General features: G+C 41.4%; 14 protein-coding genes across 14 annotated transcripts; 6 read left to right on the forward strand and 8 right to left on the reverse strand.

Annotated features, from left to right (window-relative positions):
• Nucleotides 1-87: 87 nt before the first annotated feature.
• Nucleotides 88-1,383, forward strand: PUS1 (pseudouridine synthase PUS1; the record flags this gene model as incomplete). Its single annotated transcript, XM_003681941.1, has 1 exon — nucleotides 88-1,383. The coding sequence occupies one exon, from the start codon at nucleotides 88-90 to the stop codon at nucleotides 1,381-1,383; it is 1,296 nt and encodes a 431-aa protein (XP_003681989.1).
• Nucleotides 1,384-1,592: 209 nt separating this feature from the next.
• Nucleotides 1,593-2,915, forward strand: RSM23 (mitochondrial 37S ribosomal protein mS29; the record flags this gene model as incomplete). The annotated part of the gene is made up of 1 exon (XM_003681942.1): nucleotides 1,593-2,915. The coding sequence occupies one exon, from the start codon at nucleotides 1,593-1,595 to the stop codon at nucleotides 2,913-2,915; it is 1,323 nt and encodes a 440-aa protein (XP_003681990.1).
• Nucleotides 2,916-2,979: 64 nt separating this feature from the next.
• On the reverse strand, nucleotides 2,980-4,353 carry CEG1 (mRNA guanylyltransferase; the record flags this gene model as incomplete). The annotated part of the gene is made up of 1 exon (XM_003681943.1): nucleotides 2,980-4,353. The coding sequence occupies one exon, from the start codon at nucleotides 4,351-4,353 to the stop codon at nucleotides 2,980-2,982; it is 1,374 nt and encodes a 457-aa protein (XP_003681991.1).
• Nucleotides 4,354-4,501: 148 nt separating this feature from the next.
• SNT2 (DNA-binding E3 ubiquitin-protein ligase SNT2) lies at nucleotides 4,502-7,108 on the forward strand (the record flags this gene model as incomplete). The annotated part of the gene is made up of 1 exon (XM_003681944.1): nucleotides 4,502-7,108. One exon carries the CDS (start codon nucleotides 4,502-4,504, stop codon nucleotides 7,106-7,108), a length of 2,607 nt encoding a protein of 868 aa, XP_003681992.1.
• A 55-nt stretch (nucleotides 7,109-7,163) lies between these two features.
• LEA1 (U2 snRNP complex subunit LEA1) lies at nucleotides 7,164-7,862 on the reverse strand (the record flags this gene model as incomplete). The annotated part of the gene is made up of 1 exon (XM_003681945.1): nucleotides 7,164-7,862. The coding sequence occupies one exon, from the start codon at nucleotides 7,860-7,862 to the stop codon at nucleotides 7,164-7,166; it is 699 nt and encodes a 232-aa protein (XP_003681993.1).
• A 305-nt stretch (nucleotides 7,863-8,167) lies between these two features.
• THI6 (bifunctional hydroxyethylthiazole kinase/thiamine-phosphate diphosphorylase) lies at nucleotides 8,168-9,787 on the forward strand (the record flags this gene model as incomplete). The annotated part of the gene is made up of 1 exon (XM_003681946.1): nucleotides 8,168-9,787. One exon carries the CDS (start codon nucleotides 8,168-8,170, stop codon nucleotides 9,785-9,787), a length of 1,620 nt encoding a protein of 539 aa, XP_003681994.1.
• A 90-nt stretch (nucleotides 9,788-9,877) lies between these two features.
• CBP3 (Cbp3p) lies at nucleotides 9,878-10,957 on the reverse strand (the record flags this gene model as incomplete). The annotated part of the gene is made up of 1 exon (XM_003681947.1): nucleotides 9,878-10,957. One exon carries the CDS (start codon nucleotides 10,955-10,957, stop codon nucleotides 9,878-9,880), a length of 1,080 nt encoding a protein of 359 aa, XP_003681995.1.
• A 219-nt stretch (nucleotides 10,958-11,176) lies between these two features.
• Nucleotides 11,177-14,527, reverse strand: TDEL0E05420 (uncharacterized protein; the record flags this gene model as incomplete). Its single annotated transcript, XM_003681948.1, has 1 exon — nucleotides 11,177-14,527. One exon carries the CDS (start codon nucleotides 14,525-14,527, stop codon nucleotides 11,177-11,179), a length of 3,351 nt encoding a protein of 1,116 aa, XP_003681996.1.
• Nucleotides 14,528-15,283: 756 nt separating this feature from the next.
• BMS1 (GTPase BMS1) lies at nucleotides 15,284-18,787 on the forward strand (the record flags this gene model as incomplete). Its single annotated transcript, XM_003681949.1, has 1 exon — nucleotides 15,284-18,787. The coding sequence occupies one exon, from the start codon at nucleotides 15,284-15,286 to the stop codon at nucleotides 18,785-18,787; it is 3,504 nt and encodes a 1,167-aa protein (XP_003681997.1).
• Nucleotides 18,788-18,867: 80 nt separating this feature from the next.
• On the reverse strand, nucleotides 18,868-19,508 carry SAR1 (Arf family GTPase SAR1; the record flags this gene model as incomplete). The annotated part of the gene is made up of 2 exons (XM_003681950.1): nucleotides 18,868-19,412; nucleotides 19,484-19,508. 2 exons carry the CDS (start codon nucleotides 19,506-19,508, stop codon nucleotides 18,868-18,870), a joined length of 570 nt encoding a protein of 189 aa, XP_003681998.1.
• A 251-nt stretch (nucleotides 19,509-19,759) lies between these two features.
• Nucleotides 19,760-21,118, reverse strand: TDEL0E05450 (uncharacterized protein; the record flags this gene model as incomplete). Its single annotated transcript, XM_003681951.1, has 1 exon — nucleotides 19,760-21,118. One exon carries the CDS (start codon nucleotides 21,116-21,118, stop codon nucleotides 19,760-19,762), a length of 1,359 nt encoding a protein of 452 aa, XP_003681999.1.
• Nucleotides 21,119-21,316: 198 nt separating this feature from the next.
• RPL1B (60S ribosomal protein uL1) lies at nucleotides 21,317-21,970 on the reverse strand (the record flags this gene model as incomplete). The annotated part of the gene is made up of 1 exon (XM_003681952.1): nucleotides 21,317-21,970. The coding sequence occupies one exon, from the start codon at nucleotides 21,968-21,970 to the stop codon at nucleotides 21,317-21,319; it is 654 nt and encodes a 217-aa protein (XP_003682000.1).
• A 355-nt stretch (nucleotides 21,971-22,325) lies between these two features.
• Nucleotides 22,326-23,378, forward strand: MRM2 (21S rRNA (uridine2791-2'-O) methyltransferase; the record flags this gene model as incomplete). The annotated part of the gene is made up of 1 exon (XM_003681953.1): nucleotides 22,326-23,378. One exon carries the CDS (start codon nucleotides 22,326-22,328, stop codon nucleotides 23,376-23,378), a length of 1,053 nt encoding a protein of 350 aa, XP_003682001.1.
• An 85-nt stretch (nucleotides 23,379-23,463) lies between these two features.
• On the reverse strand, nucleotides 23,464-26,208 carry SEC27 (coatomer subunit beta'; the record flags this gene model as incomplete). Its single annotated transcript, XM_003681954.1, has 2 exons — nucleotides 23,464-26,091; nucleotides 26,191-26,208. The coding sequence occupies 2 exons, from the start codon at nucleotides 26,206-26,208 to the stop codon at nucleotides 23,464-23,466; spliced, it is 2,646 nt and encodes an 881-aa protein (XP_003682002.1).
• Nucleotides 26,209-26,281: the final 73 nt, after the last annotated feature.

Raw genomic sequence — 26,281 nt, forward strand, 5'->3', positions numbered from 1 at the left:
ACGTCTCCGATGCGCCTAAGGAACCTAGACTGCCAAAGCGTAAAGTTGCTGTGATGATCGGATACTGTGGTACGGGGTAGTCATGGTATGCAATACAATCCACCAAACCCAACTATCGAAGCTGAACTTTTCAGGGCTTTCGTGGAAGCCGGAGCAATCTCAAAGGCTAATTCTAACGATCTGAAAAAAAATGGATTTATGAGGGCAGCAAGAACTGATAAAGGTGTTCATGCTGGAGGGAACCTAATCTCTTTAAAATTGATTATTGAGGACCCACAAATTAAGGAAAAGATCAATGAAAAATTACCAGAAGGTATTCGTATCTGGGATATCGAGCGTGTTAATAAGGCATTTGATTGTAGGAAGATGTGCGGGTCTCGTTGGTACGAGTACTTGCTACCCACTTACTCGTTAATCGGACCTAAACCTGGAAGTATTTTATACAATAACATCGAAGATAGTAAAGTTGAATGTCCTGGCGTGTTGGATGAAGATGTCGAGTCAAAGGAATTTTGGGAGGCTTTTAACAAGGAAGCCCATGAAATTTTCACGGATGAAGAGATTGATTCAATAAAGTCCTATGTTCCGCCACCAAGAGAAGAGTTTGATGGTACTGATGATTTGTACTTGAAGGTCAGGAAGTTTAAACAGCTAGAAAATATACACAGAAGAAAGTTTAGAATTTCCCAGGATAAGTTGAAGAAATTTGATGCCACCATGAAACAATACCTAGGTGCTCATAACTTTCACAATTTTACGCTCGGTAAGGATTTCAAGGAATCAAGCGCTATTAGATTCATGAAGGAAATTAAGGTCTCTGAGCCATTTGTCATCGGTGACGCCAAGACTGAATGGATATCCATCAAGATTCACGGACAGTCCTTTATGCTGCATCAGATTCGTAAGATGATTTCCATGGCAACTTTGATCACTAGATGCGGGTGTCCAATCGAACGTATATCGCAAGCGTATGGCCAACAAAAACTCAACATCCCCAAGGCTCCTGCTCTGGGTTTACTTCTAGAGGCACCAGTTTTTGAAGGTTACAATACAAGGCTTGAAAAATTTGGTTACAAACCAATTGAGTTCTCTAAGCACCAAGCCGAGATCGACGCTTTTAAGATGAAGCACATTTACGACAAAATCTACAAAGAAGAAGTTGATGAGAACGTTTTCAACGCATTCTTTAGCTATATTGATAATTTCGATAAAGTAACAGGAGCTCATGGCTCTGAAACTGCAGAGAAATCCGGTAATGATGTTCAAAGAAGCGTGTTCGAATTTTTAACAGCCAGAGGTATCCCCGAAATGGTCTCTGAACAAGTAAAACAACCTAAGGAGAAAAAAAATGCTGAAAACAAACAGACCGAATCTCAGGAATAGTCAGGCAATAAATGTATATTAGTCGATTTTATTTTTTCTCTAATTAAAATGTCAATATTTGAAATTGTGACACTTGTATTGAAACGTTGGAAATGAGTCGAAATTTTTTCAATAACGATCGAAATTTCATCACCATAAGGTGGATTTATACGCGGATTTAAATCAATCAATTGAGCCATTGGGGGTTGTTTGACTGTTAGTGTACTACTATGTTAAGGTCACAGTGCAGGCAGCTGTTCACGAGTTCTATAGCGAGAGCTGCTGCGCCTGCTCGTGGTAAGGCTCAAGGGTTTGCAAAGAAAGTTTCGGGACATAAAGGTTCTGCTAAAAGGATATCTGGTGACACATTATACAAGAATTGGGCTGACACAGTGCATACCGCGAAGCTGAACCAGTATGCGGTACCTTTGGAGCTTCCCACTTTTAATCCCAAGACCATAGGTGAATCGAATAAGGTTTCTTCGTTCTCTAATAAACAGTACAAGTCTCTTTACCACCTAGGCTCTTTCCATAAAAACCAGTTCAATGAATTGTTTCCTAAGCCAGTATCACTGATCCGTAACGAGAGCACAGTCAAACTGATAAAACTATTACAATCAGCATCAAATAAAAAAGTTATCATCACAGGAGAACCAGGTGTTGGTAAGAGTGTTCTATTGTCACAAGTTCACGCATTCGCATGTGAATCCAGTAATGTATTGATCCATATCTCATACCCGGAACTTTTTTTGAATGGTCGTAATGATTTCTTCTATGATGAAAAGTTGAAACAGTACGTGCAACCTATGTATCTAAAGAAGTTTCTGAGGAAGATTTTGAAATCCAATGATGAAAACGTCCTACGTTCGATTAAGCTGACTTCTGATTACAAATTTTCCAATGCCGACCCTAAGGATTCTGCCATTAAGAAGCAAATCTCTCTATTAAAAGATCAAAACAGTTTGTACGATTTGCTATCAATCAAGACACAAGGCCGTCATCGAGGGGACCTTTTTAAAGCTGTCATTACTGAGCTATCCGGTCAAAAGAAATATCCTGTCTTTTTCACTGTTGATAATTTCTCGAAAATTTTAACAAGCCCATTTACAAGCTACAAGGATGCAGACAATAAAAATATTCACTTACTTGATTTCCAGTTAGGTGCAACCATTATGCAAATTGTTGGTGGTGAGCTCGCCTTCCCACATCAGAACAGTGCTACCGTATTGGCCACTTCTGGTGTTGATAGAACCAATAGAACTCTACCAGTAGCAGTTGGGAAACTTCCAGAAGATGTCTACGTTGACCCACACCACTACGATCCTAAATTTGCCAAGATCTTGCAAAAAGGCGGCGTACAGGAATTTGAGGTGCCAAAATTAAGAAAGGAAGAAGTTAGAGAACTAATAGAGTTTTATTTCAAGTCAGAAATCTTGCTGAACTCTGACTCTCAGAATAAGACACTCGAACAACTTACTGACGAGAAATATATCTTGAGTGGGAACGGTAATCCTAGAGACCTATTGAAGAGTATTATATTAATGCACACATAATGGAATAGATTATGCATAACTATGAATCTATACTTGTAAATAGTATTACAACAATTGTGTTTATTCAATCAGACCAATCACCCTCATCTACATACTTGGGCTGTGCCGATTGTTCGACCGCCTTGTTAGTAACTGCATGCTGATTTGCATTCGAGTGATGTTGAGGCTGTTGCTGCTGTGGTTGGAAGTGGTTCAAAGGAGGCTTACCAGTGCCCTTTCTTTGCTCCCAGCGTTGCCTAATGTCTGGGATAACTTCCGCAAGGTCTTCTACCTTGACTGAATCACTTATACTCTCTAAAACTTTCTGAACCACTGAAGTGTGGTTACCATTCAATTTGTCGTCCCTGAATCGCAGTAACTTCCATGCTCCAGTTTCTTGATCTTTACAACATTCCACAATTCTCCCGTTGAGCGGTTCTTCCAAATTTTTCAGTTGTTGCCATTTCTCGTCACTGATCTCAAGCTCAGCAAATTTCTTGTATGTTCTCTCCAAAATCTCAAATTCTTTCTTGCTAAAAGGGCGATCAAAGTGTTGTATTTTGGCATTAACATCAGCACCGCCTTGCCAGATATATAAATCGAACACAGGTTTTGCATCATAATTCAAATACCATCTTGCAGGGTCTTTCTTGGGCAGCGACTCATCTTCAACCATTGGAATCTCTAAAATTAACTTAAAATCAACGGAATTTTCATCTTCTGGTTTCCATTTGAGCAAGTATGAGTCTTTGCTCCCTACGCTGTAAGGAAGTTTGACTGGGGTGAAAATCAAACCATCTGACTCATGGGGTAGCGAACTCAAACTATTGGCCACTTTTAATAGATCATAACTGAAGTTCATGTGCTTCATTGAAAGTTTGAAAGGGAAGGTAACACATTGTTCTGCAAATAGCGATCTTAGATCGTAATATGGCTTGAAAAATTCCTTCCCAAGATGTGCTAGCCTTGAACTTGTTGGAGATGGTGTTATGCAACGGCCGTTGATAGCCAAACAGTCAAACATCAGATATCGCATCTCTCTCAGTTTTGTTACAGGATTTGTTTGTATAACAAGTTCACCATCAATCAGCGTGCCATCTTGCAAAGTCTCCAAGAGTTCCTTCTTATCCTTACGTGGAAGTCTTGGAAACCTGAATCCGTTCACCAAATAGTAATTGTTCTCTCTATCAATCATAAAGCAACCTTGTTCCCTAGTGACTGGATTAATTAAGATGAGCATCAGCGCACGCAAACCGTCGGTCTTCTCACACACATAATAATCCTGGGACAACAGTTTTTCCTCAATATCAGAGTGCTGGAAGGATACGGGATTGGATCCAGGGAAAGTCTTGGCCGGTTTGGGAGAGTTGAGCAGCTTGCAAATCATCATCTTCAAATCTTGAGTAACATTGCCTGGCTGAATGATACCTGGAATTTCAGGTCCTGTTTTGGAATCCATGATAGCTTGGCGAAAATCAATTGACAATGGACTTATCGAGTCTATTACTCTTGTTTTGAAAGAACTTTGTTCATCAAAGCCAGTGAACAAAATTAATTGTATTTACTCATAAAGACTACAATACTAAGAGGACAGGAGTTGAAGTAGTATGGTTGAAAAGAATGGATCCGAGCCTCCTAAAAAGAGGGCAGCGTCTAGGGATATAAATTACGCCGAGGGAGATCCCGATGCTGAGCTGATGAGAGAGAATCAGCTAATCGAAAGCTTGGAACACCATAATGCCCTTAAGATAAAAAAGTCCAGGAAGAATGAAGAATTAGTAAAATATCAGGATTATCTCAATGACAAATTTACCAGTTGGAACTTTGTTCCCAATCTCCCGCCATCTTTCAGGAAGACTAGTCGTTTTGCCAACTTCATCGAGTTAGAGGGTTCTATGGTAAACAAGTCCAGACAATGTTTGTTCAGTGATGAAGGCGAGCTATTAAAAGCCAATGACACTATCTATATGGTCTCTGAACCTCCTGGTGAGCCCTACTACATTGGTCGAATTGTAGAGTTCGTTTGCAAGCCTGAGTTTAAGGACCTAGTGCAAGAGTTGGAGAAATATACCACCGAGATCCCATCCAAATACTTTCAGTTGAAGATGAATTGGTACTATAGGCCCAGAGACATACATACACACACCAAGAGCGTTGGACCTCGTCTCGTATACGCATCGCTACATCACGATGTTTGTCCCATCACATCATACAGGGGAAAGTGCACAGTTATACATAGCAATGAAGTACCAGCTGCATTGCATAATAAGATAGAGCTTGTCACCAAGGACAATGTCTTCTATTTTGATCAATTGTTCGACCGACACTCGTTGAAGTATTATGACGTATATCCCACCGATACCGTACTGACTTTCGACAGTAAATCATCTTTTCTCTATTACTTAGCTAAGAGGTTTCATCACGTTTATGTCGAAGAAGGGTACCCGTTGGAGAAGGTGCTCAAGAGGTATTGTCTCGGCGATGAGGGTCAGGGTACTGAAGATAATTCTTGGGATTACCGCTGTACTACTTGTAGGGAATGGTGCGCAAGCAGCCAGTGTTTGAAGTGTGATGAGTGTCAATGCGCTGTTCATCTGGCTTGCATGGAACCACCTTTACCTCGCAAACCAAATAAAGGTATCGTTTGGTTATGCTACATCTGTCTAAGGCGACAAGAAGGTACAGTCGAGTCGCTAAATGAGGTGATTCAGGAAGAGCAGTTAGATAAGGCCTTTATTGAAGCATCTAAGAGCAGTTTAGGCAATCTCGCTACGCAGCGTGTACAGACAGAGGTACCAATTCTTCGAGAGAGTACATGGTTTCAGTATATGGGACAGTACCTCATTTCGCATATGAAAGACTTACTAGATGACAATCTCCTATTACCTTTTCCTTTTAAGACCTCTCGAGTTGGCCTTAAGTACCAATGGCTCGGATGTAGTGATCCCGAGAAATGGCACCCCAGATCTTACTCATCGGACGATACTAATGAAGAGAGAGGTAAACCCAGTAGTGCGGAGCTCAATTGGAGACTAGACGGACTAAAGATAACCCCAGATGAGCTTGATGATTACGTGAGGCAATGTCGAGAGCATTTTCCTATAAAGCTGAGTATGTCACCAGAAAGTTGCAATTTCTTGGATATGATACTAAAAATATTGATGGAATGCGACTACGATCAAAATCTGGCCCTGAAGTTATGTGAAACAAAACTGACTAGGGAATCCCTCAAGGAGCCCACTCTAAGTCCTGACGAGGTTAAGCAGTTTGAAGAAGGGGTTGCAAAGCATGGTAGCGAGCTAAATCTAGTGAGCGAGTGCGTACCAACCCAGCCTCTTTCCATGATTGTAAGATTCTATTACCATTGGAAAAAGACACCTAACGGGAGAGCCATTTGGGGGAACTTTAAAGGTCGTTCTAAGAACAGACAGAAAAAGTCTCACAACAATGGTTTAGAGGATGCGAACAACAGAAAATCCAACCGAGAGAGAAAACCAACCAAACTAGCTCTACAAAGTGATGTTTGCAAATTTCAACGGGACTACAGATTTATAGATGAGTCCTGCTTTGATGTAGAGAATATGCCAATACTTAAGGATTATTTTCACTGTCAGTTTTGCAAGATCGACTTTTCTCCCATGTGGTACAAGGTTACTGGCGGTTTTGATGAGGAAGAAGATACGGCAGAAGTATCAAATGCTATCTCAAGCGCTCGGACAGGTAAGTCAAAAACAAAGGCCAAAAATGATCATCGCTCGCTAGATGCGCTCTGTATAAGATGTGCTCGACTATGGAGAAGATACGGTGTTAAATGGGAGCCACCGATGGAGGTATTTAAGCGATTAACCGGGGCCAATAACTCCAATTTACAAGCTTTACTCGGATCTATTCTTGATGAGGAGAATATGAATATCCTCAAAACGCCGCCGCAGCAAGCGGGTGAAAAGCTGGTAGAGTGGGAGCTAGTTATTGACGCAGAACTACTTGCCAGACAAAGATTGATTTTGACCAGGCAGCCTAACACATTTGTGAAGTACAAACGACACTCAGCTGCTTCCCGAACAAGACTCTACAAAATGGTCAAGAGACCTTACGATAGAGAGGCCTATAGCATAGAAAATCTGAGGAACGAACTAAAAGAATATTTGAAACGATACAATGCGCAGTTGGGACTTACAATCAATGATGGTAGTGACCACCAAATAACTCAATAACGACCTACAAATTAATTGAAGTATATATATGGTACTAATCTCTGCTAGCCGCTTGTCAGACGCCTCCAGAAAGTAATTTCTCGATACGAGCAATTTCCGCTAGCGATGTAGCACTTGCAAGTTGTTCTTTTAGCTCTTTCCTCTTTTCGTCACTCATCTTACTGACAACTAAATGCATAATTTCTGAGGATTTATCCCTCCTGGTGTCGGTAACAGTGGCCTCCGTTGCTATCTTACTACTTTCAACCTGCTTGGAACGCAATCTTTCTTGATTAGTAACTCGCTCAAAATCAAGGACCGTAAGGCTTGGTACTGTTCGGACTACATGCTCTCGGTATCCTGCTGTGTGACAAACTTGGTTCCCTCGAAGCACCAGGTTTTCCAATGTAGATGGAGCCCCCTTCAAGCCATTTAATTGCTCAAAAGTTGATAGGTTGTTATCTGCTACCACCAGGTTGCGAATCTTTCGAGGCAAGAGCCTTCCATCCAGTAAACTTATCTGGTTCCTGGAAAGTAAGATAGTATGAATATCGCTCCTCAGCTGCAAATCTGGGATGCTAGTCAGCTCATTATTTGTAAGATCTAATACATGCGTAGGCTTTGCCAGTCTTTTCAAACTCGAAGGCATCAATTCATCATCGGTCTCTAATTGCAAATTTCGCAGAATAGTACACTTATCAACATCGTGCTTTCGATCAAAGTGATCCACATAGTACTCTGCAGCATCCAAAATCACGCTTGGCGTGAACTTCATTCTCAAAGGCCCTCAAAATTGAGTGTCTAGCTGTTATTTGGCTCTCGATGAACACCATCTCTAATAGTGAAATACTGACATTAGTTTAGGGCTAAAACCTTTAAATTAGGGCTCAAATATCGAATTATAATCCCAACGCTCTAATGCAAAGTGATAGTCAAGATGCAACTTCGAGCAGGAAGATACCTTCAACACTCGTATATATATAAGTACTAGGTGTCTGCACCTGTCCCTGGATCAATTTGATGGGAAGTAACTTAATTTAAACTCAGTTTAGCCATTGGGGCTTGGATCAAGTAGGAAATATGGTGTTTGATAAGCAAAAGGTTGATTACTCTCTTTACCTGGTGACGGACTCTTCCATGTTGCCGGATGGTACGACTCTTTATTCCCAGGTTGAGGCTGGTTTGAAAAATGGCGTTACCTTGGTGCAATTACGTGAGAAAGATTGTGAGACTAAAGATTTCATTGCTGAAGCACTGGAAGTTCAGAAACTATGTAAGAAGTTCAATGTGCCATTGATCATAAATGACCGTATTGACGTGGCTCTTGCAATTGACGCAGATGGTGTCCATGTGGGGCAAGACGATATTCCCATCCCAATGGTCAGAAAACTGGTTGGTCCGGACAGAATTGTTGGTTGGAGTGTTGGATTCCGTGAGGAAGTGGAAACCCTGGCCAAATGGGGACCCGACATGGTCGATTACATTGGAGTTGGAACGCTGTTCCCTACTTTGACAAAGAAAAATCCTAAGAAGGCACCTATGGGACCTCAAGGTGCTATCAAAGTGCTAGATGCATTGGAAGAGTTCGGAGCCAACTGGTGTAGAACCGTTGGGATTGGAGGCCTGCACCCAGTGAATATCGGGAGAGTACTTTTTCAATGTGTGAGCTCAAACGGTAAGCGCGCTCTTGATGGTATTTGTGTTGTAAGCGATATTATGGCCGCTAAGGACGCAGGTGCGGCTACCAAGAATTTGCGTCGTATTATCGACCAAGGAAACTATCACTTTGTTAACCTCCAGTTGAAGAATAGTGCGATAACTCAGGAAACTTTCAAGAGTGTTTTGGGTCAAGTCGCACTCACCAGACCCTTGGTTCAACACGTCACCAACAAGGTTCATCAAAATTTCGGTGCTAATATCACTTTGGCTCTTGGATCTTCGCCCATCATGTCTGAAGTAAAGGATGAGGTTCACGAACTTGCGCGTATTCCTAATGCAACCCTATTGCTGAATACTGGATCGGTAGCACCTGTCGATATGCTGAAGGAAGCTATCACTTGCTATAACAACGAGCAAAGACCAATTATCTTTGATCCAGTTGGTTACAGTGCAACTGAAACTAGAAGGTTGCTCAATGATACCTTGCTATCTCATGGCCAGTTCACATGCATCAAGGGCAATACAAGTGAAATCCTATCATTAGCAAAGCTCACAGTTGAGAAGATGAAGGGTGTTGATGCTTTTGTTGGAAATGTCGATGAGGAAATGCTCTCTCGTGCCACTCGTATCGTTGCTTATACGTACAAGACAGTTGCGGTTTGCTCTGGTGAGACTGACTTCGTAGCTGATGGGACTGAGAACGGTCATTTTACACTTTCCAATGGCCCGGTTAAGACCGCTATCGATTTGCCATGTGTAAAGATCAACAATGGCCCTATCTCGATCATGGGTGACATTACAGCTAGTGGTTGTTCCTTAGGCTCAACAATAGCCTGCTGTCTAGGGGGTGCAAACGCAGAATCTAATGTATTTGACGCTGTTGTAACGGCCGTCATACTTTACAAAACAGCAGGCAAGCTAGCTTCTACTCGTTGCCAAGGCAGTGGATCGTTCCATGTTCAACTGATAGACGCATTATATGAGCTCTTCCATGCAAACGAACCCGCAAGATGGACAGCTTCTTACAGAATGCTTAACTGATGCTATTTACAATGAATTTCGATAAATATATGTATACCGCGCTTAATATATTTATTTGGCAGATATGCGACGATCAATGACTACACCTTTTCAATTAGTGTATGATAGTTTACTTCTATTACTTGGTAAAGTGTTTGGATCTGCGTCCATGGCCTTGTACTTCTCTGCGACTCTTTCCTTAATTTGGGCTTCTTGCTCTGGTGTCAAGACACTCACCGACTCATTTGGTGGTACGAACTTGAAATTACCCATTGCAAAATCCCTGTCAGACAACCTACTCAACACGTAAAGTTGAGAACGGATGTATCTCACAACTGCCTCCAGATGGACCATATCGATATTTTTTCTACCACTGAATAAATTTCTCCATACTGCAGTTGCAAGTGTTGCATCGTCAGTGAAGAAACCTTCATCGTAAGCGAAGATAGCACCACGCATTTGAGTGTTGAAATCCTTCAAGTATTGATCAGCAATCCTACCAGAATTAACGTTCATCTCTTCAAACAGCCTCATCTCAATGTCTGCGAAAGTTCTATCCACCAACTTCTGCTGGTAATTACGACCATACTTGAACGGCATTGCACGCATACGAACGAAAAGGATCCATTCATGAAGTAGAGTAATTTGAAACCATTGGGAAAAGGTACGTGGTAGTTTCAAGTCCTCATAGAAAAATTTCGCCGTCTCTGACAACTCTTCTCCTTCGTACTGCAAAGCTTGTTCCTTACAAAGCGAGTAGTAGTAAAAACCTGCCACGGGCCCAGCTCTCACTTTATCCATATCTAATTTGAAAGTACGAATGACTAGTTCACCCAGTGCTTCTTTCCATTTAGGTAGTTGATAAGACTTGGACTCATATTTCGATTTTGGATAAACCTTTCCCTTGGCTGCCTTTATAGGTGCATGATTGGTAAAATCCAATGGTTCAGCTTTCATGTGAGAAGTCTTGGCTAGCTCTTCTGGAGATTCTACCTGGTCTTTTTTCTTCAACTCATTGAGTAAGAGAGATGAGCGAGAGAAGTGGGATCTTGCCTCTAAGCGTCCAAACTGAAGGGCGCAACCAATCTGTCGTTGGAATAAACGATTCTGAAACATTTTGAGCCTGATGAAGGGAGCTAAGCAATCAAACGATCCTTCCCAGATAGGTTGTGTATCGTGAAATTTCGTCATCTTTCAAGAAATGCGCGTTGAGTGTCTATTGAAAATCGTTTGAATGGATGTGCTATTTACCAAGAGTAATAAATAATCTATAGATAGACCGTTCAGCCCAAATAGCTCCGCCAGTTGTTCATCTCAATGCCATAGATTTCCCGTTCTCATCTTTCCTCTCTCTATAAATTCAGTGCGCCTGGCGCTGATACTCTTCGTAGGGCTGGGAAGTGCAGTGATTTAATTTGCTGAAGCTGTTACGGTGGCTCTTGAAGTCTGATGAATGATCTGTTTGAGCTTCTGGTCGACAGTATCGACGATGCTCTCCTTTGTACTTCCAGCAGCGTTCTTCCTTAATGGGGTGCCATATGCTGCAATGGCTAGGTCGTTTTTCCATTCTATGACGTCTTCCATGGCTCTGAAATGTCTGTGATTGAGTAGGTCTGTTAGGATATCTGCTTGCTTAGCGAGTTTCATTTCTTTCACATTTTTCAAACGCTTTCTTTCAGCACGAGCTTGTACTCTTGAGCCTGGTCCAAGTTGTGAGTTTATTAATCGTGTCTTTTCAATCAACATATCTCTGCGATCCTCTAATTCTTTAACTTTATTCAAAATCTTTCTTGTCTGTGAACAGTCATCTAGTTTCATAATTTCCTCTGCGATTGATTCTAATTCTTCTTCCTCTTTTACAGCAGCTTCTTGATCATTTGATTGCACATTGTCCTGACTTTTATTTGCATTACTTCCTTCATCACCCTCCCACTCGGATTCGGTTATCTCATAGTCCTTGAGCTGCAAAAGTAACTCTTGCTCCTCTCGGTCATGTTGATGAGAAATTACCTTTTCTCGTATATCGTAGGTAATCTTCATATCATCCATCACAGACTTGAACTGCCTTATGAGGTCGTGCTCACGCCTTCCCCAAGTATCGAACCAGTCAAGTAAATGGGCAACATCTGAAGGATTATCAATAGAGTACCATTCGCGATCGGAAAGCAACAGGCATGTCGGTGATTCATCAATTATTTTTCTTTGCATTGGTGCAAGGTCGATCAGAACGTTCAGCTGGCCAAGGTCATCCACTAGCACTGTCTTAACATCATCTTCAAGATGAATGTAGGAACCATCCTCGTCCTTACAAAGTTGGAAAACTTCCTTTGTGGCCTGCGCCTTACCTTTAATTTTTACCAGGTCTAGCCACTTTTGATAGTCTTCGTCTGGTATCCTCAAAAGATATTTCGCTGTATCTGCTGAGGGGCCCTGGATCCACAGTCTTCCTGAATGATATTTCAAGCTGTTCGGATAAATATCTTCAGCAGGCACAGAGAACTCATTGACTGGCACACCACTCATTTCTAACCAGTAATATTTGTTGCCGTACCTGTCGACACCTAGTGGCTTGAGTCTTTGAATGTCATTCTCCATTAACTTCTTGTCCAAGAATAGCTTATCGGCTTGCAGGTTTTCAACTTTGGTTTCTTGCTCCGCCAAGGAATTTCTGTTTTTCTCCAAAACCTCCTCATCTCTGTCTTCCATAGCCTCGAGAGCCTGTACGCTAACACGCAGCTGATGAAGTTGAACCGTCTCTGTTTTGAGATCTCTTCCGACCCTGAAACGTTCACTTCTTATATGGGTGCAGAGATCCATAGAACTATCGACTGCTGATTTTATATCAGGTGAAAAGTTCGTTGCAAGGTCCACTAACACCCATATGACGTTCACCTTTTCCTCTAGTGAGAGGTTACAGCAAAAATTGTGCCATAACTGTTTGGGCAATTGCATTGCTGAAATACTCTCCGGTATAACTTTTCCGTTGAAGTCATTTATGATATCTTTGTAAACTGGGATGTGGCTGCAGTCCTTAAATACACCCAATAGAATGATGAGCCAATATCCATTATTGAATTGCCTCTTTGCCAAGCGCTCAGCCCAAGTAACATTACGATAATTTAAGCATTTCTCTAGAGGTCCATCAATCTCGGAACTTTCTGTCTCCTGATCACTCTCGTCAGATTCATCATAGTCGTGCATTTGCGCAGTTTCAGGACTATCGCTTTGCAACCAATCTTCGGCAACATGGAGCGACCACTCCCCACTTTCGTTAATGAAAAGGCGGAGGAGTACGCACATTATCTCCACAAGTAACCCTGTACCATTCTGGTTGATATTGTTTAACGTATCTTCACTGGCCGGATCACTTTTCACTATTGTATAACGAATTTTGGGCGAATTTCTCTCCTTAATCATCTCACGTACTTCTGAGCTTCTTTGCCAATCGCTTGGTTCCCTACAGACAGTATCAGCAACTTTAGTGGGTTCCACATATACTACTTCACCTTTTAACTCGTGAGGGTCACTGCATTTTATCGTAGTGATCAACTGGTCAAGGTTAAAATGAGATAGTAATATACTTGGACCAAAACTGTTAAGGAACTGGAAAATTTGCAGAAGCTTTGTCATAGAGCCGAAAGGTTTGAAAGGATTTGAGCTGCTCAATGAAACTCGCTCCAACTGCTGATTGTATTGATGCAATCCTTCAAAAATATGTGGTGAGCCTTGATACGGCAGGCTCAAGTCCTCTAGAATGCTAGTTATAGCGTTCCAAGGCACAGCTTCCTGTGCTGTAGAATCTTCCTTCGTATCGTCAGTTTTTCTTCTCTTGGATGCTGAATTCTCTCCCTCACCTTCATTTACTTCGTTGTTATCATGCAATTCTCTCTCAGCTTCGAGATCTTCATCTTGCTGTTCGTTGGTTCTACTTCTCTTGCCTTTATCCTCATCTTCCTTATATATCAACATGTCAGGAGGCCAATCCATGGTGAGGCCATACATGAGAAGGTATTCCTCTTTGACGGCCCAAGGCGCACCCATCTTGGAAGAAGCTCGCCTCAGAGTGATTTTGCAGAAGCATTTGATCAGATGCTTCGTGAATGTTGAGCGGTCCCTATAGAGCTGTGATTGATCAGCGATCAACGACTTACTACCCTGACCCCTATCAATAAGCATATATTTCGAATACGCTGGCACCACAATTTCACCTGTCAAAGGATTGGAAGTCGCATTAAACTGCGCCTTTTCCTTGATAACATACGGCTTCTGATATTGGGGCTGGGAGGGCTCATCCACGAAATCCTTATTTTTAAAAACACCTTCGTCAGGTTGCGGTGTGGTATGATTTGAAGGTGGAGCAGATAATTCTTTGTTTCCCTTACGCAGATATACGGTCTCACCGGGGAAGAAATCATTTTTGAACCTAGCGTACACCTTTTCTACAAGGGCATCTAGTCTCTTGACTTCATTAAAATGCAAAAATCTTGCCACTGGTTCTCGCAGCTTCAATGGGAATTTCTCCTCGACTAATCGAAATTGCTTCTCTTCACTGTCCAGCGCCTGGAAGAACGTCAGACATGAAGTCCCCGTTATCTCACAAGTAAAATGGTGCTTTGAATAAAAATCCAATCTACCCAAATATTCGGCGTATGTAGCAAACCATTCCCCTGTTTCATCGATGTGCCAAACGTTGATGTTAAGATTCGCAGGCAGCACTTCCGGATCAGGCAGAGTTATCGGCTTCCTCTTGTATAAAACCATACTGCCGGTTGAGTCCAGGAGTCCTTAATCACCAGCTATGACTAGTTAAGGTAATAAAATTATCGAGATAGAAGAAGTGAGATCAAAAAAGTAGTTTGTTTGTTCCCTTTTCAAAAGGTATACAGTTACTTTATTTTATTTTTTATCCGAATAATACAAAGTATTTTATTATAATATTTAAACATAAGTGAAAAGAGCATTTTTAGGGCGTATAAACCACTTCAACCAGTCCTTTGAAGACCACTCGAGGTTACTTTACAGTTGACTTGGTGATTAATTGAGCCCAATACGCCAGTTTAAAGAGTGTAAGCCAATTTCATTTAAAGCTTGATTTTCAATAGTTTCGACCTAGGTGAGTGCAATGCAATAGTTAGAACTACTTGATGTAATTGAAAGTAAATTACAGACTCAAATCAACTTGTTATAAGGAACCTGAAGGCCAAATTGTAGAACTATACTTAATACTCCGCTTACACCCCCTAACATAACCCAAGAACCGTAAAAATTTAGCAAGAGGTCCAGCTCAACTTTCTCGACATAACTGATAGCTTTAAAGAGCTCAATTGATCATTTAAGTGGTATTATTTGACGTAAATCCATTGTATGCTATATTCACGTGATCATTTTTAGCTATGTTTTTGAAAATTTTTCAATTTAAAGGCATCTCATCTCATCTCATCGCATTTCTGAAAAGACAAACTATAAAGATTTACCAAAGTAGCAGGGCTCTTGAGGGCCTAGGGACTGTATTATACGATGGAACAGAGTAATAAAGAGCACAGGAAGCGGAAGGAAAAGAATACGGCTAAAAAAAAGCTTCATACGCAGGGTCATAATGCCAAAGCGTTCGCCGTAGCCGCACCAGGCAAGATGGCTAGGAATATGATGAGATCTAGCGATGTTAATGAACGTAAATTACATGTTCCTATGGTTGACCGTACTCCAGATGATGATCCTCCTCCAGTGATTGTCGCTGTGGTAGGTCCTCCAGGTACTGGTAAGACAATTCTTATTCGATCACTGGTGAGAAGAATGACCAAGACCACTTTGAATGACATAAATGGGCCCATTACCGTTGTTTCGGGGAAACGTAGGCGCTTGACCTTTATTGAATGTCCTGCTAACGATTTGAATGCAATGATCGATGTGGCGAAGATTGCCGATTTGGTCCTCTTGATGATCGATGGTAATTTTGGGTTCGAAATGGAAACAATGGAGTTTTTAAATATAGCACAACATCATGGTATGCCCCGTGTTCTTGGTGTGGCCACACATCTTGATCTGTTCAAGTCTCAATCAACGTTGAGAGCATCCAAGAAGAGATTAAAACATAGATTCTGGACAGAAGTCTACCAAGGTGCTAAACTTTTCTACCTTTCTGGTGTCCTAAATGGTCGTTATCCAGATCGGGAGATTTTGAATCTTTCCAGATTCATATCTGTTATGAAGTTTAGACCTCTAAAATGGAGAAATGAGCATCCCTACATGATGATTGATCGTATGACAGATTTAACTCATCCAGAGATTTTAAATGCTCAGGGAAATAAAGTGGATCGTAAAGTGGCTCTTTATGGTTATTTGCATGGTACTCCATTATCTTCGAGTCCTGGTACTAGGGTACACATCGCCGGTGTAGGTGATTTTAGTGTCGCTCAAGTTGAGAAATTGCCTGATCCCTGCCCCACACCTTACTTTCAACAGAAACTTGACGAGCATGAAAGGGAGAAGATGAAGCAAGAAGGTGAAGCATCCACAGGAACGACCACGCGTAGACGTAAGAGATTAGATGATAAAGATAAACTCATTTATGCGCCAATGTCTGACGTGGGTGGTGTTCTCATGGATAAAGATGCAGTTTATATCGATGTGGGTAAGAAGAATGAAGGTTTGAGTTTTGTGCCGGGCCAAGAGAAAGGTGAAGGTGAGAAGTTGGTTACAGGACTGCAAACAGCCGATAAAAACTATGCTGAAATTTTTGACGGTGTTGGGCTTCAGTTATTTAGCAATGGTTTTGCGCTTCAGGGTGATGAATATCAAGACGATGATGAGGAAGAAGAGGAAGAAGAGGAACTAGATGAAAACAAGGATCAAGGAAGAGCCTCTTTGAGACTTCCACGGGTTCATGGGAAGGCCATTCATGATGCAGATGAAATTATCGACGATTCGCCAAGTGATGAAGAAGGTAATGAAGATGTGGACGGACAACCTAGGTTAGAAGAGATTGATTTCGACGATAATATCAACAACAAAAACGAAGAGCTGGCTATGGGGTCAGATTCTGAGTTCGAATTAAGTGGGGATGATGAAGATAACTGGCAAAGAAAGGCTGCCAGCAAGTTGAATGGTAAGATTAATCACCGCAGAAAGTGGGACATTGGGAAGCTTATCTACATGGACAACATCTCTCCCAAAGACTGTATACAAAGATGGAAAGGTGAAGATGCTAGCGATGAAGCAGCTGAAAGTGATATTGAAGAAGAGGAAGCTGAAGACAATTTTTTCCAAAAAAGGGACCAAAACAACGATAAAACTCACAATTATGAAGGAGACTTGGAGAAATTCGTTCCGTATTTCGAAACTATCGAAAAACTTGTGCAGAAGTTCTCTAATCTTGATGCCATCAAGGATAGATTTTTAGGAGCGCCTAGTTTGGGTGATGACCAAAATGATCAAAAAATGAACGATGATGATGAAGAGCTTTATGGTGATTTCGAAGATCTGGAGAATAAGGATGCATTTGCTGGCGGTCAAGAAGAGGGAGCCGAAAGTGCTTCGAATAGTGACGCAGAAAGCGAAGACTCATTCGCTGATTTCGAAAAAGAACAGAAGAAAGAGCTTACTGTTGATGAAGAACGTGAACTCAATGCATCCAAAAAGGAGAAATTACGACTACAGTTTGAAATGGAGGAAGGTGAAAATTTTAAGGAAGGCGATCCAGAGAACGAGTATGATACTTGGTATGAGCTACAAAAAGCTAAGATCGCAAAGCAACTAGATATCAACAATGCCGAATTTGAGAGTATGACTCCCGAACAACGTCAAGCCATTGAGGGTTACAAAGCAGGCTCTTACGTGCGTGTAGTTTTCGATAAAGTACCTATGGAGTTTGTCGAAAACTTCGACCCCAGAGTACCAGTTATCATTGGTGGGTTATTGCCTACCGAGCTTAAATTCGGTATTATCAGTGCTAGAGTAAGAAGACATCGTTGGCATAAGAAGATCCTAAAGACTAATGATCCTTTAGTTTTGTCTTTAGGTTGGAGAAGATTTCAAACCTTGCCTGTATACACAACCAGTGACTCGCGGACAAGGACGAGGATGTTAAAATACACTCCAGAGCATACATTCTGTGGAGCTAATTTCTACGGTCCATTGTGTTCCCCTAACACACCTTTCTGTGGTGTGCAAATTGTCGCTAATAGCGACACTGGTGCAGGATTTAGAATTGCTGCCACTGGTATCGTTGAAGAGATTGATGCAAGTGCAGAAATCGTGAAGAAGTTGAAATTAGTGGGTTTCCCATACAAGATTTTCAAGAATACAGCATTTATAAAAGACATGTTTTCGAGCGCCATGGAAGTTGCAAGATTCGAAGGTGCGCAGATCAAGACTGTCTCTGGTATTCGTGGTGAAATCAAGAGAGCACTTTCGAAACCTGAGGGTCACTTCAGAGCTACGTTTGAGGACAAAATCCTGATGAGTGATATTGTTATACTGAGGTCATGGTACCCAGTACACGTCAAAAGATTCTACAATCCTGTTACATCGCTGCTATTGAAAAATAAGACAGAGTGGAAGGGTATGAGACTCACAGGACAGATCAGAGCCGCCCAAAATATTGAAACTCCTTCGAACCCTGATAGTGCCTACAAGAAAGTTGAAAGAGCCGACAGACAATTCAATGGTTTGAAGGTTCCTAAGGCTGTTACAAAAGACTTACCGTTCAAATCACAGGTCCACCAAATGAAGCCACAAAGGAAAAAGACTTACATGGCTAAGAGAGCTGTTGTATTGGGCGGTGAGGAGAAGAAGGCGCGTACATTCATACAAAACGTGCTGACCATCTCGAAGGATAAAGAACAAAGAAAGAAGGCCAAGAAACAGGATCAACGTAAGGAGAGGCTAAAGAGATTGGCCAAAGCAGAGGAAGAGAAATCGCAGAAAGACAAGGAGAAGAAAAAGGAATACTTTGCATCGCATCCTAAGAAAAGATCAGCAGGTGACGATGACAATGGATCATCCGGGAAGAGAAGAAGGTAAATACTGTACATATAGATATCAATGTGTTGCAAATGCTCAGCTGATTAAATTCATATTGCGTACTCTACTCTACATTAGCTTTAAATATATTGAGATAGCCATTGGAAAGCCTCAGCGTAACCATCTCTCATAACAACAGAGCACATGAAAACTTCCACTGGTCTTTGACCTTCAATTCTGGCGTTACCGGTAGTACTCATCAAACCCAAAGCAGAACGTAGTTCAGCTTCGGACACTGCATTAGCAGAATCGATCTTGTTACCAAGAACCACGAAAGGAACATTCTTCAACTCTGCGATGTTGAACAAAGCATCCAATTCGACTCTAGCTTCGTTAAATCTTTCTGGATCTGCCGCATCAACTAAGAAAACGATACCGTTGACTTCTGGGAAATAATCCTTCCACAAACGACGAGCCTGAATGTGGCCACCCAAATCAAAAGTAGTAAATTTAATGTTACCAATGGCCAATTCTTCAGAAGTAGGATGCCACGTAGGTTGTAATGTAGCTAATCTGTCATTTTTCAACATGTGCAACAAAGTAGTCTTACCGGCATTATCCAACCCCAAAAACAGCAGTTTACCATGTTTATTCCACAAACCAAGGGAAGCCAAGACGTCTCTGACTGTTATACAATAGTTAGTAAACTCGTTCAGTTTGTTATTTCTATTGTTTCTCTTTCCAACTAATACATACACCAGCCAAATATATCCCAGACCATGTTTATATCTTTTTCCAATCTCAAGTGTTACTTAACTTAGTTCAAGACCAGAAGCAATGCAGACAACCTAATTAAATTTGCAATAGATCGATTTTAATGTACTTGAATCGTTTGGCAAATTTGTTCAAATCTTGACTGAAAATTTCAAATGGGACGGGTAATAGGTGAGGCTCTAATAACCGATATTAACAAACTACAGAAGGTATTAGTTGAGATGTAAGTTGTACTCCATTAGATATCTTATCGTCATTTCATTTTGTTTCGTTACGCATCAATTCGTCTCTGATGTGCCTTGTTGCGGCGAGTTTCCCGCTAGTAATTACAAGGCCATCGTGTTTTAAACATATTATCAGTGAAACCTCAAGCTTAGTGAGTAGTCTTTTTGATACACCACAGACTTTGCAAAAATACTGATGGGAATGTACAAAATCTTCTAGCAGTTTAGTAGCTACACGGATGGTCGATACGATTAGTCTGTGGATGTGAACCTGATCTAGATGAAGCCTTAGTATTAATGAGCCACCGGGTTTGTCTCTCGTAAGGAAAAGGGTTTGTATTAAAAATGCAGCCGCAACGTAAACTATGGATCCAAACATGCATTTGGATTGTATTCTGGAGATGAATTCTTCGTACGTAACTGTTGGTGCACTTTTCATTTTGAAAGTTGCAAACTCGTTATTGCTTATGCCCTGATCGTGCGGTTTCTCCGCATCGGTTGAATTTGAGACTTTTAGTATGGAATTAATGGTATCCTGCATGATTTTTATACCTTCTTCTGGCGGAGGATCAATTATCTTGTGGTCTTCGATGTTGTCATTGTCTAAAATGAGTGACCGACTAGCGTCATCTTCTTCTGTGGGGGTGGTTTTCGTCGTAGAAGAAGGCTTGAAGACCAACTCTTGAAGATGTTGGCTTAATTCGGGTGAATTAAGAACTTCTGTATCGTTGAGTTGGGGCGAATTCTCCAATGTGTGGTCAACACTCGGCTTCTCGACATTGCTGCCACTCTCTGGTGAACAAAAATCTTTTGGTACCGTCTTGAGCAACGAATCGTCGCTCTTATTCAATATATTAAAATTGCCGCTAGAAATCTGTTCTCCAGTAGACTCAGAGTTCGTAGCATCTTGCTCTTCATATTCATTATCGCTAAGCTCAAAATTCGACATGGATGCAGAAAATGGAGTGGCCTGAGTAGCCATATCGCTCCTCGGCTTAGGATACTCGCTATTAAGCAGCTCGGACCTGAAAGTATTGATGTTCTCCAAATTTTGGGCTAAATAGTCATTCACCTGATTAGCGTACTGTAATAGATCCTCTACATTCTTCTTCCCTCTCATCGAACCTGCTCTGCTTCTTGAATGAAGCTGTTCGGTTCGCACGGATGCCTCATCGCCAGGCTCAAAGCGTACTTTCTTCTCGATATTGCCACCACCTGTATCAGAAGTTGAATCAAGCTCTTCACTAAGTTCTGAGAAGTTATTTGAGTGCGAGTAGCCTGTCTTGAGAGGGATCTCAAATGTATCCTCATCGGCCATATCGCCTAAAACTAACTGATCATCAACATCGCTCGAAGTTGATATACTCTGAGCAACATCATCGTTTAACGTCATCTATCCACTCACTGGTCCTCTCACCCACAAAATTAGAGCTTTAACCTCTTCTTCTTGTGTGTTTGTATATTCTACTTGAAAGTGTCAAATAAGGCATCGCAACTAAGATCGCCCGCCTTACGAGAAACCGATTCAGAGATCAAAAGTTAAAGAGAAAAAGATACAAAGTGCGTAAATAGCTTTATATATCGATTCCGCTTAGTACAATCTGTAAGCTGGACCCATGGTGGACTTGATGACCAAAGAGCCGACGTTTTGCCAGTTCTTCTTCAACAAAGAAACCAAGAAGTTAACAGACATCAAGATTTGGTTGACTAGAATGTCTTCCTCCATCTCGACGTTACCGACAGCAACAGCCAAACACAAGACCTTCTTCAATTGGAACTTGATGGTGGATCTGACATCAGTGACCTTACTGTACAAGTCATCGTTGTGAGAGACTGGGGTTGGGAACTTACCAGCCTTGGACAATTGAGGACCCAATAGTCTTGGAACTTGCTTGATCAAGACTTCAGAAGCAATGAAAGCAGAGTACTTCTTAGCCAACTTCTTAATCAACTTCTTGTTCTTGTTCAATTTCTTCAAATCCTCGACAGACATGGCATCAACACCACAGGACTTAGCTCTGTCGACATCGAAGGCATCACCAAAGATACACAAGGACAAGTTTGGTCTTGGGCATTCTGGCAATTTCAAAGAACCAGAGAAACGCTTGTCTCTTTGAGGATCGTAGTTCTTCAAACCGACTTGCAATTCAACGGTTTCCAAGAAGTTTCTCTTCTTGGTCTCGTTGGAGTATTTCAACAACTCCTTAACGTTGTCTCTGATTTGAGTAGAGCTTAGCTTGGACATCCTTGCTTTTAGTGAAAGTCTTCCAAAAGTATTTGGTGTTCCGTGAGGCTTGCGACTTCTACCCTTTTAAAACGTAAGAATAACAACCATCAAACTACAATTCGATGAGCAGTGCTACTTGAATTGAAATTTTTCATCGTTATTCGCTTGGTTTAGTGAGTTTTCATTTTCTGTGACTGTTTTTCCTTCTTGAAAAACGAAAAAAAATCAAAAAAATAGTTCTTGAAAATCTTTTGGATGTGGTGTTTGGGTTAGACGACTTGAAGACTATATTATGATGTATTGAGTAGTTTATCCTCTCAATTGACCCAAAACAAGCCTGTTTAGATAAGATACAGGGCTCTTGTTAAGTATAATGGTGGTGTTATTCGGATATTTCATTAAAACTTCTAAAGGTCACGTGAATGTGATAATAATAAGCTTCTATCTCATCGCATATAAACCATGGTTTAACCTAATTAAATTGACAAGCAGTCCTTCGGATATGTCTCTGTCGCTGGTCTCATGTGGAATAAAACGATCGGTTCCCATAATAAGAGTTTTCAAAAGGTTCAATGCTAACTCAAAAAGTAGATGGCTTAATAGACAACAAAATGATCCTTACACTAGAGAGGCCAAGGTTCAGAACCTACGATCTAGGGCAGCTTTCAAATTGATGGAAATCGATGATAAATTCAAACTTTTCAGCAATGGCAAGAATCAAAGGGTGCTAGATCTAGGTTTTGCACCAGGTGCCTGGTCACAAGTGGCTTCTAGAAGAATTGGCCCTAGTGGAATGGTCCTCGGAGTAGATATATTACCGTGTGATCCACCTACTGGGGTAAGTTCCATTCAGGCTAATATTTTGTCAAAAAAGACTCATGAACTTATAAGGCTCTATTTCTCAAAACATTTTAAGCTCAATAGAAATGATGATTTACACCAAGATCATGGTTATTTTCAGCATATGATTGAAGAAGTTACCCACCAGCAAGATTACGAGACTTATCGTGAAGTTTTCTCTGCAGATTCCAATGACAAGATCGACAAATTTCCAATAGATGTGATTATAAGTGATATGTATGAACCGTGGCCTCAAAGTTCGGGTTTTTGGACGAACATTACTAATGCAGCTTATAACAGGATGGCAAATACTACAGGTCTGGCAATAAAAGATCATTACCAGTCAATTGACCTTTGTGATGCCGCTTTGGTCTCAGCGATTGATCTCTTACGACCACGCGGTCACTTCGTCTGCAAACTATACACAGGAAAGGAGGATAAATTATTCGAAAAGAGACTCAAGAAGGTCTTCAAACGCGTCAATCGATTCAAACCAGTGGCTTGCAGAGATGAATCCAAGGAAGTATATTTTATTGGTAGAGATAAGAGAGAAATGATTGATAAATTAGAAGTTTTCACGACGTAATGAATTGTTCAAAAGATTAAATGTACACGTACTATAATAGTATCTTGTTCCTGGATTTTTGGCACCGGGAATTTCGTAACTAAATCTATGCAGACTCTGGCTTCTTCTCAGTATCTTCTTCTTGAGGCTTCTTGTCCTTTTCAGCTTCATCGGAGCCATTGACTTGAGCAGTTGTCTCGGCGTTGCTTGGTTCCTCAGATTGTTCTTCCTTTTCTTCTATTACTTCGCTTTTTTCGATTGAAGAGTCCTCTTTATTCTTCGTGTCGAGATCAATTAGAGGAGCATCATTTTCGGTGGCTAATTCGACGGGGCAAACCCTTTCCGCGATAGATGCTTTGCCTTCGTCGTTCAAATTCTTTTTCCATAATTCAACGACCTCATTCACATCATCTTTCTTAATACCGTATGTGACACCGAAGATGGCAGCTTCTGAGAATCTTTGATTCTTGACGAGCAAGTCTTTTGCGCTGTCGATGTCACCTGCCAACCAAGATGCTTTAAAGGAAAGATTGTACTTGCCCTGTGTCTCAGCTTCTTTGGCCAAAGTCAAGAGTGCTTCCTTGTCGTTGAATGAGGAATGCAGTAGTAACAAAGATTCTAGATCATGAGCCTTTGTATAAGCGTTGATTGCGCACTTGAAATCGAACCTCTCCAGCGAGGCGTCTCCAAGTGACCTCCATTTTAAGTCGCTATCCTCCTCCGTCAAAATATCTTGAGCAAGTGATAGTTGGCCAACTTTTAGAGCAAGATCAAATTGCTGGTCTTTGTCTGGAGACACATTAAGTGCTTCCTCATAGTATTCTTGCCCTTCCAAAAACCTCGAAATCTTCAACAGAGTTTCTCTATCTTCTATGTTTGGAAGTATGCTTTCCATAGCTTCTTCTAATTCTCCTCTTAATGTAAGAGTTTGAAATTCCAGCACTTCTAAGGAAATGACATAACCATAAATGTGGGTCTCCCTATCTGCTAAGTAAACTTTGTTGTCTCTCGCAAGGTAACCTAATAGATACATTTCCTTGGAGAAATGTGTCAAGTTGTAAGTCTTGCCTCCGACAAAGTAATTCAGTCTATTCGTCGTGGTTGTGAAGATGAAAACATCGCCAACCCACTTACCTGAAGCGATTGGCTCTTTCAACTCATAAAGAACTTCGAATGCCTCTTCTGCTCCATCCTCCTCATCAACGTTGCCTTGTGCAAGAGCGTCTTCATAAAGCGCACGGCTGTAAGCTAGTGAGTAAGCGCTAGCTTCATCACCGCGTTCGTCTTCAGTGTTGATGATCATAACCAGCTCTCCGTTATCGGACCAGACAACATTACGAGCATTGACGTCAATCCTTCTGACCAAATTACCACTTTCCCAATCGAAGAAATATATAAATCCATCAGATTTCGCACCTAGTAATGCACCGGAGAAGAGCTTGTCAACACCGTAAGTCAATGGGATCGACCATGACGTAACTTCTTTGAAATTCTTGTAATACTTCACTTGACCAGTTTCGCTGACAATGGCATAGCTGTTGGAGTCTGGTCCCCAAACAAAATCATGACATTTACCAAATGATTTGTTCCTCCAGGCCAAAGCGGTGTAAATGACGTACTCACCGTCACCTACAACAGCAACAAATCTACCATTTGGTGAGTGGACTAAAGTTTGTGGGAACACATCGACAGAACCCAATTCTTTGGTTTGTAATGCCAAAGGCTCATTCTCCTCAACCTCTTCATTGCCCCTGATCACGGCAGAAAAAATATCAGATGCAGCAGCATTCTTGCCACCGGCCCATACAAGTTTACCAACTGGGTCCAAAGATAAAGTTGGAACGTCGTTCCCTAAAGCAAGCACGGTGAAACCATTATCGAAACCGGAAGCAATGTAGTTCTTTTTACCCGCTGGATGGGTAGCAATACACCAACTTCTCTCCAGACCCAAATTAAGTGTCTTCTCCAATTTGTAAGTGGAGGAGTTCCAAATCTTTAAGGTACCATCCTCAGAACCGGATATGATAACGGGCAATGTAGGATGGAAAACAGCGAAGGAAACATTGGACATATGGCCTTCCAATGTGGCTACACAGGACTTGGTTTGGTAGTCCCAGATCTTGACCGTCAGATCATCTGAAGAAGTGATCAAGTATGGCTTATCTGGTAGTGGATAGTAATCAACGTAATTAACACCTTTTTCCTGACCCGTAGTCAAAGTGTAGTTGGGAGTCGGCTGACCCAACGACCAAACTTTAACTGTGCTATCTAAACAGCCCGAAGCAAAAGTGCTTGGGTCCTTAGGGTTGAAAGCCACACACATCACGAAATGCTCATGGCCTTCAAAAGTCTGTTCCAATGCCCAATTTTTCTCCCAATTCCACAATTTGACTGTAAGATCATCACTGCCTGAGAGCAAGTATGGTTTTGTTGGATGAACTGCGATAGAACGGATATAATCAGGGTGCGCCTCGAAATCGACCACTTTTTCCCCCGTATTATAGTTAAACACTCTGATTCTGAAATCATCACTCCCCACAACAATCCAATTCCTTCTGGCGATAAATCTACCAGCTCTCACGGGAGCTTCCGCAACAGTAATTGATCTAACCTCTGTCTGACTCTCGTAATTCCAAATTTCAACGCGACCCGAGTACAAAGTAGTCAAAACCCATGGTTCCGAAGGGTGGAAATCAATGCCCTTGATTCTATCGGATCTATTACTGAAAGTCTTCTAAACGGACACTCGTCAATTGACGAACGAAAAGTTAGTATACTGCATCCTGCGACAATAGCTCACTCAATTGAGCTATGAAAACTTGAGCCACCATACCTTAATATCCAATTTCATCCCGGCAATACAATGATCCTCTCCTGGATTCAGATATAGGCCAATCCTTACCCATTAAGCTAGCTTAATTACC

This window comes from Torulaspora delbrueckii, chromosome 5, assembly GCF_000243375.1.
Source record: "Torulaspora delbrueckii CBS 1146 chromosome 5, complete genome".
Lineage (NCBI taxonomy): Eukaryota > Fungi > Ascomycota > Saccharomycetes > Saccharomycetales > Saccharomycetaceae > Torulaspora > Torulaspora delbrueckii.